The following is a 16,911-nucleotide window of genomic DNA, read 5'->3' on the forward strand; positions in this document are numbered from 1 at the left end:
CAGTAAAATCACAGTGTAAGCCAAGGCAAGTCATCATATATCTGCAGTCAAAATTAAGCCAGTCAGGCTGAAATATGAAGTGTTGTTTTTAACATCTCTAATTCAGTGAAGTCCTAATCTGTGATAAGAGCCCCATGAAACTGTTGTAGAAATTAATCTAATAATTAATAATAAAAGGAATCATTGAAAAATCAGGCAGGGGGGTAGTTGTATTTGGTATATAGGAGAGCTGTTGTTTTTCTAATTCTAACCTATGTTTGTACATTCCTCTTTATCATGTCAACGTTTGCAAGCAATAAAAGGGCGTTATGTGCTGGTCATTGCATCTGCTTTTGAGATAAATCTATGTTAGCATTGCAAAGGGTCAAGGAACTCTTCCAGGGCAAACAAATTCTGGAGCACTGATGCCAGATGGTGTGTATATAAACTGGAAAATGAGAAAAGCAATTTACTGTGTTCCTGTTCCAGGGAGAAGTATCACCCAGGAGGACAGCAAAAGAGGTGAGAAACTACTGAGAAATTGGAGAGACAGTATTCTCCTTCCGTAACATGTTGTTTTCTTTATATCTGAAAAGTCTACATACATAGAGGAGCTGCAGTCCTTGTTCAGGCAAAATTATTCCAAAAGGATAATGGGAATATTCAACTGCAGAATGAAGGGTTAAATTAATGATATGTGTAAAGAATTAGGTACTGATTTATGTAACAGGTTCTAAATTTATCTATATAGCTCACTAATATGTAGTCTGTTTAGGGAGATTTTAGTCTCACAGACAAAAGGCTTTTATCTTGCATTTTTGACCAGAGTCTACAAAAGAGGCAGAAAATAATGGATCCAATTCTTAACTATAAATTAGCATAGCCTCAAGAAAGGCAAGTTATCATTGTAATTTATCCAGCTCAGGTGCTGACCACTACTAGCTCACTTGCAGCTGTATTAAATGTGTAATTTCCAAGTGTGCAAAACAACTCTGAAAGTTTTAGAACTAAGCAATCCTTTCCTCATATCTAGTAAAGCAGAGGAATGTCTCTTGGAAGAGTTCGAAGATAAATTCAGGTCAGTGTAAGAAACTTAAAATAATTTTCTTAAATACTGAAAATTGTAACATGTTTCCATAAATAGCCTGAACTGTTGGTGGTTTTTATCACTTGTCACCGAACCTCAAAAATACGTATCAGAAGTGTTCAGATATAAGCAAAGAGAAAGGGAGAACATATGTCTTAATGTTTATGTGTGCATCTTTGCTGAGCCTATTTTATTTGGTTATTTATGTAGCTTTTTTTAAGCAGTCTTTCTTTTTAATGTTATGCCTTCTCCTAGTAACAAATGATATAAATAAAGACTTCTCTCCATATAGGAAAAAGAACCAAACAACAATGCTGAGGTTTGCTGTCACCCTCTTTGCTGTCATAACGTCATCTACCTGCCAAAAATATGGATGTCTGGAAGGGGGCACCCACAAAGTGAAGCCAAGTCCTGAGCCAAATATGCACGAGTGCACTCTGTACTCCAAATGTAAGAGTTGTTTAATTTTTGCCAAATATGGTCTAGAAGTACAACATACTTAAATATACTACTTCATTTTATATACTAATTGTTTTGGTAGTTCCTTTTATTTCTCAAAAATATGTAAGATGCAGTATAAGTTGCATTTGAAAAGCTTCCTTCATTGGCATTTTGCTGCATGTAAATCAGAGTAAGATTCTGTAAGTCAGCTGCAAAACTCTCACTGACTTCATTCATTATCTTTAAAAAATTCTGATGCAGTTTACTTTTCCAGTAGCTCCATCTGCTTAAAAAAGTTTACAGCAAAGATGAATTTGGTTCATTGTGATAAAGTATAAAAATTACTTAATTGTAGCAGACACCAAATGGGAATGGTTGAAATTAAAATTATGTCATGAGTAAAGTATAGCATTTATTACATCTCTTCAACTCTCTTTTTGTTTGGTAGCTTTCAAAGTTAGTATCCCTCAGGATATAACATCTGACAGAACACTAGTAAAATTCTCAAGGCTCTCTGGGCACACCTTGAGAAAGCCCTGTTGATGCCAGTCCACCTCACTTTACACTGCTACTTTCCCAAACCAAAAATGTTTCAGCTTGAGTACATCACCTAGTTAGTATTAAGAGACTTTATCATGTTATGGACCAAAACAGATTGATCTTACATTTTGAGTCTTCCAAATACAGTATTAAAGAAAACCCTTATTGCAAGATCTCTCTTTTATTCCTGACAGCTTCCTGTTGCTATGCAGACTTCACAGAGCAATTGGCTCATTCCCCAGTAATTAAAGTAAACAACAGCTACTGGAACAGATGTGGGCAGCTCAGTAAATCGTAAGTCAGCTTTGATGTTGTCTGTGTCCTGGTTCAATAGATCCATGCTGCAGCAGCCACAGAGCTAGCGGTAACTTCTCCTGGAGCTGCTGATGGAGAGGTCCTAAGTTGCCCAAGGGATGATGCCACCCAGCCTAGTTCCCATCATCTTGTATCTGTACCTGACCAATGTCTGGCTCTTCTTTTCTCTCTAAGTATGCACTATTTCTGCAGAAGGATTTATGACATTTTATCAAGAAAGGGTAATGTTTTTTGAAGGGTAATGTTTTTTCCAAGTTTGCTTTCAGTAAAGAACCAGGTCTAGCAACGCAAAGCAGTCATTATGTTTTTTCCAAGTTTGCTTTCAGTACAGAACCAGGTCTAGCAACGCAAAGCAGTCATAAACCCAATAGGTAACAACCACACCACATTTCTGTAGCCGTGCAAAGGAACCATCGCATACCAGTGAGTGTGACCCCAAGTCAGTACAGACCAGGCTTCTTCCTTTGTTTAGAAAGCAGATCGACTAGATTATTAAATCTTGCAAACAAAGTGCACAAGAGTCCAGAAATGAAACTTCTGAATACTTCGAATAAAAATTCTTGTAGTCCTGTGGGTTTTGTAACCATGAAGAATGTCTTCATAATTAAGATTTTTAGTACCCCGTTAGATGTTAGAGCTGTGAAACATGGCAAGTTATAGAAATAAAAGAATGAAAGTACAAAACAATTAAGCAAAAACATATGTGCAAAAGTAACAGCTCTTGCCTGCCACTCCCAGAAGAGCAGCAACAGTACGCCTTTTTAAGTAACTTCAGCTGGGCTGTGGGAAAATGTAAAGATTAATGAAGCCATAAGGCTATAGCATAGAAGAAGTTTTGTACTATAGTTTTAAAGTACGTTTCATTATTGCCTGAAATTGTTCTTGCCAGGAAAACTCAAGGCCTCAGAAGTTTACGGAAAGCTTACACAAATAGGGCTGAAATATGCATGGAAACATTTGTGCACTCTTCAGCTGGCTACAGTAATTGCACAGTCAGAGTCAGTACACAATGCCAAAGGAATGAGTCTGGAACCTAGACATTAACAGGGCAAAAGGATGCTTTTCTGTGTTTTTGTCCTAATCTGTAAGTATTGCATCCACATCAAAGCAGGCCTAGAAAACTGAGGCTATAGCCTTGATGCTAAGAAACAGGCTTATTTGTGGCTTTTCTCACCCACCACAGCTGTGAAGATTTCACAAAGAAAATTGAGTGCTTCTACCGGTGTTCTCCACATGCTGCTCACTGGATCCATCCCAACTCCACTGCCGCTATTCAGTCTGTTCCATTGTGCCAAAGCTTTTGTGATGACTGGTAGGTTCCACTTTTTATCAAAGTATTTGTATTTAGCCTGTGTTACTCAGGTGTCAAGAAGCATGGGTGGGTAAAGCACAGATCTCCTGATCAAGTGGCAGTAAGATTCGATAGTGGTGTACGACCTTTACACCTTTTCTCTTGTTTTTCCTCTTCATGTCTTGTTTCCCATCTCTACATTCTCCTCTGCTAAGCTACTACCCCCAAAATAATAGACACAGGCTGAATGCAGGATGGAGTTACTAAACTCTGCCAGAGTTTAGTGCCAGAGTTTAGTGACCCAGGGACAGCAGCGCCCTGCTCTCTGCGAGGAAACAGTGCAGCAACAGCAAAGTCCGTGCCTGTGAGTTAGCAATTATGGAATTAGCATTTTAAATCCAAACACTCGATCGTTATATGATCCATTTCTTTTATATGTATGAAATGCAGTACAAAAGCAGCAACTTCCTGTATGTTTTCAATTAATTCATATAACAAATTAACTTAATTCCTTCATTTTTCATCCTTGGCCTTTTCTCTTCCCCTCCATCATCCCTCTCTCTCTAAAACCACTTCTAAAAGCCAGATTTTAAAGAAACTTGCAGCCAAGTAATGCTAAAAATATTAATAGCAATGAGCAAGCATAATAGCATTTAATTTTGTTTCCCAAAAATACAGCATCAGGGAATCACATTATTTTTTGAGTGCAATACATGTAGTGGGACAACCCAGCACCTCTCTGTCCTTAGTCTCGGGGTAGAAGCATTATATCCAAGTGGGGTTCCGAGATTTTTTCAGTGCTTCATGTCCAACATATACCTCTCTCTCCCTCTTTCCCTGTTACAAAATGTTGGATCTTAAATATGGTCATATCAATCTCAGTCAGTACGATATCTATGTTGAGTCTAGTTAATGAAAGCAAGTAGTAAGCATAGTACAAACAGTACAGGCTGTTTTCACACTACAGGATTATAACTGCTAGCATCCCTTGAAAGTAATGAACTGTGAATGTCTGAATCCCTCAGGCTGCTCTGAAAATCACAGAAAACTGTTTTAATACTTCTAAAAATGTTATAAAAGAGCTTTTCTTGGAAGCACAGAAAATACAGAACACACAGTAGTGCATGGTCAGGTTCTCTTGTGCTGCTCTGTACAGTGCTTTCCCTAGGGGTTACGCAACTTGAATATTATTGACACATGGATCCATTTTCACTCTCATCTTCTCTCCAAGGGCAAACTCATGTATGCCCTGCAGTATTTTTGTAGGATTTGTCTTAAAATATGTCTCCACTGCTTTGTGCCAGAGAAGGAAACAAGAAGCATAGCTTGGATTTGTAATGGAAGACAGCAAGAAGGCCTGATGTATTTCTTAGCTTCCCTAGAGTTTCCTCTAGAGATGAATTTTATTTCTGTGTTATGGAAACTCCATATGCCTCAGAAACAGATTTGTCATGTGCAGTGTTTCTTCCTAAAGTTTTGGTAATCTACTAAACCGAATCCAGATTATTGGTCACTTTGAAGATAAAGACTGAGACCTTGAATTTGCCTCAGTGCTCAGAATCTCAAGCTCAGAACCAAGTATTACCAAAATTTGAAAGCATTTGGATTTTAAGGCATTGAAGTTGCCAGTAAGCTTTAGAATAGATCTAACAGGCAAAGCAATAGAATACCAATATCTAAAGCAAATGTATCCCAAAATAAGTGGCACACGAAGTCATCACCAAACTGCTATATCTAGTGAAACTGTAAAGACGAAAGAAAACATACCCTGTAAGTTTAGTTTGCATCTATGGTTTAAACCAGGGTTAGCATATATGAGATTTATACCATAGTGCATATGGTGGGTCAGTATCACATAGCAAAAGCCTCAGTGTCCCCTTGGTATTGCCCGAACCTCCAGGTAAATAGCATTTGTAACTTTTGTTGTTGGGAACTCTGGGTGCGTGTGATTGAGAGCTGCTGCACAGGAAAAACTGACCCTTTCCCAGTATGGAGTCTCCTGGCAGAGAGGAGGCTCTACTCTAAACAAACACTGAACAATGATCTATTGCCCCTGTTGGCGTCATAGATGCCTGGCCTGAATCAAAAATGGAATGATGACCCATTACCATGCATGCTCGTCTGTGTGCCTGCCTAATGCCAATGTCAAACCCATTCCCTCATCCTGCTTAAGGCCTGAGGCTAGAAAAGAGCCTGGACAAAATTCCCACTCTTTCTGGTGATTTAAAGTAACATTTTTTCATGTTCTATTCACCGGAGCCCCTTTAGCGTGCTGTAGCACTGCTAGTGATGTGACCTACTTTCTCTACATGCAGTGAGTGTGCCTGCTGCATACTGTATGTCTTTGTGGCCAGAAATGTGCAGAGGATTCTGAACGAGCAGTGACTTCATTTAAAAGAAATTCATCTGACTAGCTTGGGGCCTTCCTTTTCTTCCTATTGTCTTAGGATTCCTTGCTCCCACTAGTCCTAAAACTATTGCTTTTGAAAGAGCCCAATATACGAGCCATTTTTAGATCCACCTGTGGAAGGGCCCTGTGCCCTTTAAAAGAGAAACAACTAATTATAAAAAGGGGGAAAAGAAGCTTTAAAACAAAAATATCCTGCCCCTTATGCATTAGGGAATTAGTATGTTCAGGGAGGATCTTCTAAGTATTTATGTTTATGTTTCTCACAGATTTTAATTAATGCTTGAAGAAACCACTTACGGGGGTTCTGGACAGCACAAATCAGATTTTTCATAAGTCGTGATTTTTCATAAACTTAGCTTCATAATTACTTCCATTGGGATAAAGAAAAACTCGTAACAATAGTTATGGTTTGCTACCTGCTTAGATAATAAACCACAGAGTCAGGCAATAATCCTAATTAGGAAACTTTTCAGCTGACAATTCAATAGATAATAGTGAATAAAAAACATAAATACTGTAATAAACATATTTAATTCAAATTCCTGAGGAAACCAGCTGCATAGCATGAATGCCCCAGTTCTATAAAACTCTGAAATACATATTCATTACATACTTACTCATAATTTGAAAAGTATAACTGACACTAATTTCAAAAGAAGCAGTTCTGCCCTCTCCTAAGCCCCAAGGGCTGCTCATTCTTTCCCTTACCCTGTGCCCACCTGTGTACCAGCGGCCCTGTCTGAGAGGCTGTGAAGCAACCCTGGTCTGGGAACCCATCAGGCTGAAAAACACTTAGCCAAATCAAAAAGGAAACTAAAAGAGAAGACTCTGGGAAGGGCACAAGTGTTTTAAGTGGAAGTGCTACTATTAGGCAGCTCGCAGTAGATATTGATCAACTTTGCTAGAAAGCAATGAATTTAAGTGCATACATAAAGTAAACCTCACGCCTACACGGCTTGAAGAGTCAAGGGCTAATTGTTGAATCTGGTGCTGGTTATGTGGAGAGTTCATAGATGGTGATTAACAAAAAGTTTGCATTGATGCTCCTAACTGGGCATGCCTTCGAGTATGTCATGGGGAAGTTACCTCTGTTTGTCATTCTCAAGTCAGGGTACTCACAGCAGCTAATAAACAACAAACCAATTATTCTTATAGTCCCTAGTCCCAAATCCAGTCATGGCACAAACTGGTAGGATCTGCCTATTAATGTCATATTATATTAATTTATCAAATTGCAGCTTGTATTTCCAGCAGAGTCCCTACCTCTGACAGCAGATTTATGGATGAACACATTTGAGAATACATGTCTCCTGCCCTAGACCTGTTCAGTTCAGGCCCTGGTTACCCTCCATCTGTTACTGCTCTTTCTCCCTCCAAAAAAGCCCAGAAAACCTATGTGAAGGTTCTGCAGGTGTGCATGTTTTTACCTTTCTGTGTGTGCAAATGTACTGCAATGTCTAGTTCTTGTAGTTCCATGACCACATAACATCCTCATATTTCATTTAAAAATATAAGTCTGCGTGATATCAAAGTAGTTTTGGAAACAAGTCCCTGAAGATTAAAAATGACAAACAGAAAATATGTCCAGAGGCATTAATTATACATACAGTGCTGAACTATGCTAACTTTTTGAAAGCCGTGCTCATGGTTTTGACACTTTCAGTTACCGGTGTGAATAGTCCACCTGAAGCCATTGAGACTAAATTTAAGTAGATGTTAACTGATTTGAAAAAAGTGATCTTTAAGAAAGGTAAGAGCCAAAAAGTAGAACATAAAAAGAAGTCGAAGGAAGGAAGGAAGGAAATTATGTAGGATAATGGTAAGTCATGAGATCTCACATCACATAAACCGGCCAATTGCATACCATACTCGTTCCAGGCCATTTATAGGCTGTTTTTTTTTTTTTCCACATTACAGCTTAAAAGTTAAAAATAACTTAAAATTTAAATTTTAGACCTATACCCTACAAGACTTTTCTTTCCTCCTTTACTTCAAGTTTAACTTCTTTGAAAATGTCGTTCTGAGGCTGACAGCCTATTAGTGAATATGATTTTATTCTTTGTGGGTTTTCCTCATAGCAACCCCCTGCCCAGGGAATATCGTTCTTTTCCCTTATTAATTCATAAATACAAATTTTCCCCACGTCTCCTTCAAGTGACAGTTCACTCTTAGCATACCTGTGCTGTCACAATATTGAACATCAGCCTTCATGAAACACCCTCCCACACAGTATTTCCTCCACTTGGTAACATCAGCAAACATAACCAAGCAGCAAACATTGCATGAATGAGAGTTGCTCCTCAGAACATGAGCCCTTTACTTATGCCCGTGAGTATAAAATGTAGTGGGTGAACTGTTTAGTTTTCATAGGGATTTAGGTTTTCCTGGCCAGCTCTGAGTTTACGTACATGTCAAACTAAGATAATGTGTACATTTCTTGAAGATCTGTTGCTAAGCTGCACTGTGCAACTATACAACATTGGTAGCACAGCCCACGTAGTCTTTTTGAGTTGAATCTGAGTCCACCGGAAAAAAGTGAGAGAAATAACTGTTTCTTCCACACTAATCTCCATGAAGGTATGAAGCCTGCAAAGATGATTCCATATGTGTTCATAACTGGCTGACGGACTGGGAATGGGATGAAAGTGGAGAAAACCACTGTAAGAATAAATGTATTCCATACAGTGAGGTAAGAAAACCTGATCAACTGGAGCAGAAAAAATAGCATTGAGTTCTTTTTTTTTTTTCTGAATATATGGGTGTAAAATGCAACAGGTGCAAAAATTATTTTTACTTCACCAGTTTCAAGCCATACCTACATCAGACTTTTTAAGTGTGTAAATTTTAAAACATTAATGTAGATTGCTTACTCTAATTCTATATCTATTTAATTAATCACTATTCATATCACTTGTGAAACAAAAGTAGAAGTTCAAGCAGCACTGATATTTTAACCATAGTGGGGTTTAGAAAGTAAAAGATGAACTTTGTTCCTACAACAGAGACACTGAGATGCATTTTATAAGGTTCCTTACATAACGTGGGGCTGTACATACCTCCCTCCTTTTAAATTGGGATGTAATTTCCCAAATCACTAAGGAATTTTTAAAGTTTTCTTGCCTATTAGGCATCTTTGCCCTTTTCTCTAATTTACCTTGTTATGTACAAGTCCTTCTCTATTCTCCAAATCCCTGACATTCTGCTAATTGTCTCCCTCCTGTTCTCCATAGACCTGTCATATCTCTGACGTGTGTTCTCCATTGTGTCTGCCAATGGCTAAGCAGAGCTAACTTTGTTCTATTAACTCTGATGGTGAAAGAGCAGCACTGACAAGCTTTCTGAGAGCTCATCCCACCTTTCTGAGAAGGTTTAATGGTTGGGGTAACTAATTTTACAAGCAAAAGTGTGTAAAATGAGAACTGACAAGGCTTATAAGAGAAAGGTTGCCTGGAGCCTGATCTACAGACCTTTCAAGAGTCATGGAGGATTTTTTCTAGTGACTCAAGTTTAGCATCATGGCAATATAATACAGCTCAAACTGCTACGCTTATTTGAATATTTTTAACAGTTGGACTTCACTGAGTTCATGAAAACTGTCCAAATTGCAGAAGTAAATGAAATTTAAGTGTAGCACTTAGGGACTGGTAGTACGGCTTGCAGAGATCCCAGATTCATTGTTTTGAATTCAATTCAAGTGCACATAGTTCCAGAAGTCAGTTCAGCAACTGATATAAGTGGAGCTCACAGTCCAGTTAGTGCAGGATTGCTGTCTGCCTTGCAAAAGTGACACTAATCAGCAGGCTCAGGCAGATGGCCAAAAAACAAATGGGCTGCGGAAACTTGCAGCTTAGTTTCCCAGATGTGCTAAATCATCAGTAGTTCCAGATGAAGTGAAAAACGAACTGATAATCTCTGTAAATAATCTCCAGTCCCTGGTTCAAACTGTCCCTCATCCAGAGATAGGAGTTTTTAACCTTGAATCCCCTTGTATTTATTTCGTAAAGAAAATATACCATCTGCAGGGAAAAACATGCAGCAAATCCAGAGGTCTTATCACTTGAAGCCAGGCGCAGCTATTCCTAAACTAAATGGAACCACACCCTAAACTGCCCATATTTTTCACCAAAAATAGGTTTGCATGGTAAGTAAGAATAAAGATTAAGTTTCTTCAGAGAAATTTAAAAAACACATTTGCCGTATGAAAATGACATGATGCACAAACGTTAGACTCGCTCAGTTTGGGCTCAACTCATGGAAAAGGAAGTTACCCAAGAAGCACAAAGAGTTCTCCGATGCCAGAGAACTGTGGACAGCTGCTTACTTTCTTTTGATGCCCTCAGCCCACACGGAGGAGCAATCAGCAGCCCTACTTTTGACGTATGCAAGTGGCTGTAAGGACTATTTGGAACAAATGCTGAATATGGAACAAATGCTGAATATTAAGAATGCACAACGGAATCATAGCCAGTTTTAGCCTGGCTAAAATGAGGCACATTTTGTCATTGTTCTCCCAGCTGAGTGCTCCCCAAGCAATGTCAATGCACAGGCTAGAACATTTTCCAAGAAGCTGAAGAATCAGAATCCTTTGCAGTAATTTAGGGACACATTTGGTAAGTGGGCGCTGTTTGCTGCAGCATTCTGGCTACGTTCTGATCTTTAAGCAGAGTTAGGAGGAAGGTCAAATAAAATTACCAGTTTAGCAAGTAGAAGAGCATGAATACATGTTACAGAACCTGTGGGACACAAGAATAGGATGTAGCCATACCCCTTGCATACAGACCTAAGAAAACCCACATGACAGCTTTTAATACTTTCTGGAATGATTAGCTGAAAGCAGGTAGAAATCCAGGAACTGTACAGGAGCTGGAAGAAAATATCTAACGGTGCTCAAAAGCACAGGAATAGCGGGAAACAAACAGCTAAGATCTGCCTGCCCTGAGAACACAAGGAGAGAACTAGATGCAGCAACCTTTCCATTTCTGACCCTGCATTGCTGTCAGTGCACTAGCCAACTCCACTCTCCTCCTCCAGCAACTGCAGCATCTGTGGAGCGAGCCCTGGCCAGAGATGGTGTGAACTGAAAAGCTATTTTACAGACTACAGAGAGTTTGGGGCTATTTGCAATGGACTTTCTACTATTCACAAAGGATAGATTTCTAAGGCAAAAGTGATGATTATGATTTCTTCTCGTCTGCTTTCCTGCCCAGCATAGGTCAACATAGTTTTGCATGTGGGGAAGTGGGGAGACTTCCATCCCTGGAAGTGTTCAAGGCCAGGGGCTGGATGGGGCTTTCAGCAACCTGCTCTAGTAGGAGGTGTCCCTGCCCATGGCAGAGGGGTTGGAACTTGATGATCTTTAAGGTCCCTTCCAATCCAAACCATTCTATGATCTCATAAGAAAAAGCTTGTGAAAAATAGGCGGAGCAAAGGAAGCTGCAGGACTACAGATCCCCAGTCTCACTTCCACATAATAGACTTTATTCCGTAATCATTAACTTTTTGCACACAGAGCAACTTCCATGCAGAAATCTCCCAACCACAAAGGCAGGGCACATTCTCCGAGATACAAAGTGTCAGATCTTGATATGAGCTGGCAATGATGGTAAACCAGCACACTGTCCAGAAATTAGAGCATAAAGAGAAACACCATAGGATCAAATAATCAGTGTCATGTGCAAGGACTACTCGTACTATTACAGATGAAACACAGCTTCCTTCAGAGAGGGGCTGGTGACACAGTCAAGGTGAATCAGTCAGCAACAGAACCCAGCAGACCTGCCTGCCTGGCCCACTGTTTCAGTCATTAACACTCCCACTCCTTAATTCCCAAGGCTCCTACTCCTGCTTTCACTCCCAGCCCCAACTTGATTCTTAGCTTTGCTTCTGGGAGTATCTAGAGCTTCCTTTACAGACACAGAAAAGATTGAACTTCAATCAGAAACACATGGGAGAAATGCAGGCAAGATAAATTATGTATCCTGCATACTTTGTGGCTGGACCTGATAACTCCTAAGCTACTACTTTGTAGCCAGACTCAAGCTGGGCAGACAGAAGGTTGTCACACTGTGAGCTTGGCAAAGGAGAAATCTCTCTGTTGTGTGGTTGTACAGGTCCTACGACACAGGCCTTACAAAATGATGTAGTATGGAGAATAGGACAGATTCACTGACAGAGAGTGCAAGAAGCTACAGTTTACAATTTGTTGAGCCAGAAAGGCCATTGCACCACTGGACACGGCACTTAAGAAGCTTGAAGAAAACAACTTCTCTTCAAGCCATTTCTAAGTTATGTCCCTTCTCTTCGTCTGTGAGGTCCTGCCCGGTCACGATGTACATTGCAGCAGGCACAGTGAGAGCCGTGACTCCACTGGGCTGTCTCTAGCCTGTAGATATAAAGATTCCTGTATTCAAAACACTCAGTCTGGTGCTTTCAGCACTACTCAGATCCCAAGATATGTCAGAGTGTCCTGACATGCTACAAATTGTACAGCCTCGCACACACAGCGTTGGTCTGCCAGACCCAGAAAGCTCGCTGGGCTGTCAGCCCCAGGGTGGAAACCAAGGGCTGGCTGTTGATCGCTTTGCACTTTGTATAATCACTTGCTTTCACAACAGAGAAATCTCTTTTGCCAGTGGTGGGACTGGATAACGTTTTAAGATATCTCAGAAGTGGTGAAGCATGGCACACAGCAAGACAGTGAATGACTGCAGGCTGCTTTTTTATCTAGTACCAATTTTTTAAAAGCGATCAGTGTTTATCAATTTGATACAAATTGATTTTAACCCAACTCTTTTTAAATGTAATTGATGCTTTTCTTATTTGACACACAGATGTACGCAAATGGGACTGACATGTGCCAGAATATGTGGGGGGAGTCATTTAAAGTGAGCGAATCCTCCTGCCTCTGCTTGCAAATGAACAAGAAGGACATGATGGCAATGAAGTATCTCCTCTCCGAAAGCTCCGAGGAAAGCTCCAGCAGCAGCAGCAGCAATAGTGAGGAGCATGCCTGCCAAAAGAAACTCCTGAAGTTTGAGAAGCTAAAGGGAGAGGAAGGGGAACAGACAAGATAAGTGCTGGTGGATGTATGTCAGGACAAGAGAAATCGTCGTGGAGGCTGGGCTCAGGGCATCACGCCAGCCTGCTTTATCCCTTACTTCCGAGAACATAATAAATCAATGGCTGGTTATATTAATCTTTCTCTGATGTTTTTGCATCTGCATCACAAAGCTCCCAGGCAGGTTAGTACAGGTGTAATCTTGTGACTTGACCTGAACAGCTAGAAGCCTGAAGGTAACATCTTGAGGTTGACTTTCAAAGAGGAGAGGCACAGGCAGCTCCTGCTGACTTAAGGTGGAACAGTGAGAACTAGAGACCTCTGGGAGGCCATGCCAGTAACACACCGAATCTTCAACCCAAGCCCTTCATTAGCATAGGCACACAGCACTCCCGTCACAAAGTTCCTGTGTGCCTGGCTCTGCTCAGATAAAGAAGAAATGCTGAAGGCAGAAATAGGTCAGTGAGCCTGGCTACTGACCACTGAAAACGTATTTATTTTGTATCTCAAAAACATTCTTGCAAAACAGGGGATTGGGGTGTGCTAGATAAATCCCTGAATCCATATATTGCCATATACAGTATGTACGGTCTGGGCTTTTACCTTAAACAATAGCAGTACCAAAGTCTCCTACGATATGAATTTGAAGCATAATTTTGAGTGCAATTAATCCCACTGAATGATTCCAAATAGAATGATCTCTGACAAATGGAAGTGTCAGGGAGGACCCCAATTAAGTTTCTCGCATCAGTAATCCTGCTTCCCAGCATCACTCTTACAGTGAAAGTAAAACCAAAATCTGTGCCAGTCCCAGAGGGACTCATCAGGTAAGGATGAATTAAATTCTGCTTTAATTTAGGCATCCATAGTCCCTCTGATATCGCAGTAGAGCAGGCAAGTCTGTGCCATTCTGTACAGCCTTTCATAGTGGTATCACCAGGGCGACCATGAGAAGGATTTAATTTGGGGGACCAGATTATCAAATTGTGAAAATCAGCACCATCTCAGTGCTTGCTATGGAGCTAGGCACCTCACAGCACTTAAGGATCTGGCCCACAATTAAAACAATGACTTGGCACATCCCGTTAAACTAGAAGAATCTTAAAAATCCAGCACACTTTCTTTGCTGGGCTGTTTATTTATTTGAATGGTTTCACACAGCTGCAAGAGTAATGCTAGACCCATTAGGTCATGCTCTGCTTCCAACCAGCTTCTCAGTATATTTAACAATGGAATAATTCCTACCAGCACTGAACAGCTTTTAGAATGATACTTCACCACATCTGTATTTCGTGCTAACTCAATTTGTCAGTTCTACTGTTTGAAAAGAAGAAATAAGAATTTGGTCTTCTGTAAAGCTCTGAAAGTCCTTTTCCCCCTATTTCACTAAGTCTGTTCTTTCTTGTCCTTTATTGCATCTGAATCAGAGCAGAAGTTTTTCTGCTTTTTGTTTTGCTATGCTCAAAATTCAAGAATTAATTATCCCCTCTCGCTGCCATTAACACCAACTTTTCCTGTACCACCATGGCCAAATCATAGAATCGTCTAGGTTGGAAGGGACCTTAAAGATCATCTAGTCCAAAGATTTCCTTCAGGTTCTGTGTAAGGTATAGCACAATTGTCTCTGCCTGTGTCTCTGCTCTTTTTTCTTCCCGTTCCACTTTATTCTCTTTGCTCTGGCTAAATTACTCTTGAAACCACACTCAACAAACAGCTCTTCCATGCTTAGATTCAGGATGACCAATGAGACTGGTTATGCATGCTCTTGAACAGCACTGGATGCTACAGCAGCTACAGGACCGAGACCATTTAGCTTCTATTCATAATTTTCCCACTGACTCACGATGTACCCTAAGCAAACCATTTAACTCTTTCGTGACACCAGTATTTTTTCAGAGCTACCGTATTTCCTCTAGGTCATCTCTTCTCTATGCCAACAAATCAAGAACTACTCAGTTTTCCCAGCACAGAAATTGTCTTATACCTCTTTGTCATTCTTTCATTCATCCAGATATGTTTTATTCAAATACAAGTTATCATCCAGAAAGACAAGACTTTCAGTCTTGATTTAAAACTCCAAATAATGGAGAATTGTCCAATGCATCTGATAATTTGTTTCCTCAGTGTTAAAGGTTATCCCTAATTTAACATTTGTTAAAGCTTTCAGCCACTGGTTTTTGCTAAAGCCTGTTGTATTGAAGAGTTCTTCAGCATTCAGCATTGCTTTTCCGCTCAGCAGCATATCCACTGAATCAAACTGCTTCTTAGCAATTAGATCTACCTTAGCTCTATTTAGTTTACATGTCATTATAAGACATCCCCTCTTTCCTTAAATCATACTTACGGTTCTTCTCCGTACCCCCTCCAGTCATGAATATCCTCCCTAAATTGCAGAAATCAAAGCCATACTCCATGGCAGGGTTAAGGGTGACCTACAGAGAGAGCAACATGTCCCTGTCTCTCTACACACTTCTCCCTAATTGCACTGCCCCTGTCTACAAGAGCATCGTTCTGAATATTTGCATGCCTCCAGTGTCCTTGTGTTACAATTCCTTTTTTTTTCTTGGTATTACTCTTTTCTACAACACAGCTCCCTGGTCCCGGAGGTGACAGTGAACTGGCATCTTAGCTCTTAGGCTTATTGCTTTGAACTTGATTGTATTAAAAAACCTTCATGTGAATATTCCAACCTTCCTAAGCCACTGTTCACTCTGTCTAGCTGCTTTATACTCACAGTAATTTACATCTTAGAAAATCTCTGCATCACTCAGAAATGCTATCAGCGGTGATTTTATATTTACAGAAAGGCTAAGATAAAGCAAAAGTAAAAATAACACTAATCTCTCAAAATCAGACTACAACAGTACATCGTGAAGGCGAACCAGGGAAAAGAAAGATCCAAGTTACTGATGATTGCAGACATCCCCAGCTAAAGCTGACCTGATTTGGTAAGTGCCTGCTCAAAAGCAGATGCCCTGCTTCTGGACCCACACTGGCCCAGGCAACTGAAATGTCTCTGTATTTAGTGACACTAGACTTAAGGTATTTATCAAAATGTCACAGTGGTAGATCAAACACTTTGTGAAATATGTTGTGAAATACGTTCCAACACTAATTTGTAGGAAACAGACTTACAACCTTTATCAATAAATTAAATTGAATTTATCAACAAGACAACGTTGATAAAAATAAAAATTATTGCCAATTATTGACTTATTTACAACCTGGCTAAGTATCAGCTTTTGTACTGTGCTACTTGGGACTGGTGTCACGTTAACCATAACACAGCTAGCTGGGTCACCCTGCTTGCTCTGTTTATTTAATTTTCTTTCCTTAAACATTGGCACAGCACTATGAGCCTTCTGAAATTTCACTGAAATGCAAGGAGGTATTACAAATGAGATCTCTCTTGACAGTTCTGTTAGAGCTCTTTAGTATAGGTTATCTGAGCCTGCTGCTTTAAAGTTATTAATGTTACTTATGATGATGAACCTCATCTTTAATTACTTGCAGACTGAAAAGGATTTCATCATCCATCTGTAATACAAATACTTCATCCTGCATATATTTCAATACTAAGCATTATGAACAAAACTTGCCTGCTGGATCTTGTGCCATTGCAAGGCTTTCTTTGTCACGTTACTCGGTTGCTTTCACCTTCAGTTTAGTCGCGCCAGCCACAATTTCCTGCAGTACCTTTAGAGTCCTGACTCTATTTTTATAGCTCATAATTCTCCATGGATATTGATTGCAATATAGCTTCCTTAAAAAAAAAAAAAAAAAAAAGAAAA

General features: G+C 39.9%; 1 protein-coding gene across 1 annotated transcript; it reads left to right on the forward strand.

Moving 5' to 3' along the window:
- The first annotated feature begins 418 nt into the window (after positions 1–418).
- LOC106886279 (riboflavin-binding protein) lies at positions 419–13,258 on the forward strand. The gene is made up of 6 exons (XM_014939045.1): positions 419–501; positions 1,359–1,516; positions 2,242–2,341; positions 3,546–3,674; positions 8,641–8,752; positions 12,894–13,258. The coding sequence occupies exons 2-6, from the start codon at positions 1,378–1,380 to the stop codon at positions 13,134–13,136; spliced, it is 723 nt and encodes a 240-aa protein (XP_014794531.1). The 5' UTR covers positions 419–501; positions 1,359–1,377; the 3' UTR covers positions 13,137–13,258.
- The last annotated feature ends 3,653 nt before the right edge of the window (positions 13,259–16,911 follow it).

This window comes from Calidris pugnax, unplaced genomic scaffold, assembly GCF_001431845.1.
Source record: "Calidris pugnax isolate Ruff unplaced genomic scaffold, ASM143184v1 scaffold18, whole genome shotgun sequence".
In the NCBI taxonomy this organism is placed as follows: Eukaryota; Metazoa; Chordata; class Aves; order Charadriiformes; family Scolopacidae; genus Calidris; species Calidris pugnax.

Coding starts and splice junctions, on each gene's coding strand:
- LOC106886279 (XM_014939045.1), top strand. CDS start 1,378: ATGCTGAGGTTTGCTGTCACCCTCTTTGCTGTCATAACGTCATCTACC. Junction 1,517..2,241: donor GTGCACTCTGTACTCCAAAT/GTAAGAGTTGTT, acceptor TATTCCTGACAG/CTTCCTGTTGCTATGCAGAC. Junction 2,342..3,545: donor TGTGGGCAGCTCAGTAAATC/GTAAGTCAGCTT, acceptor CACCCACCACAG/CTGTGAAGATTTCACAAAGA.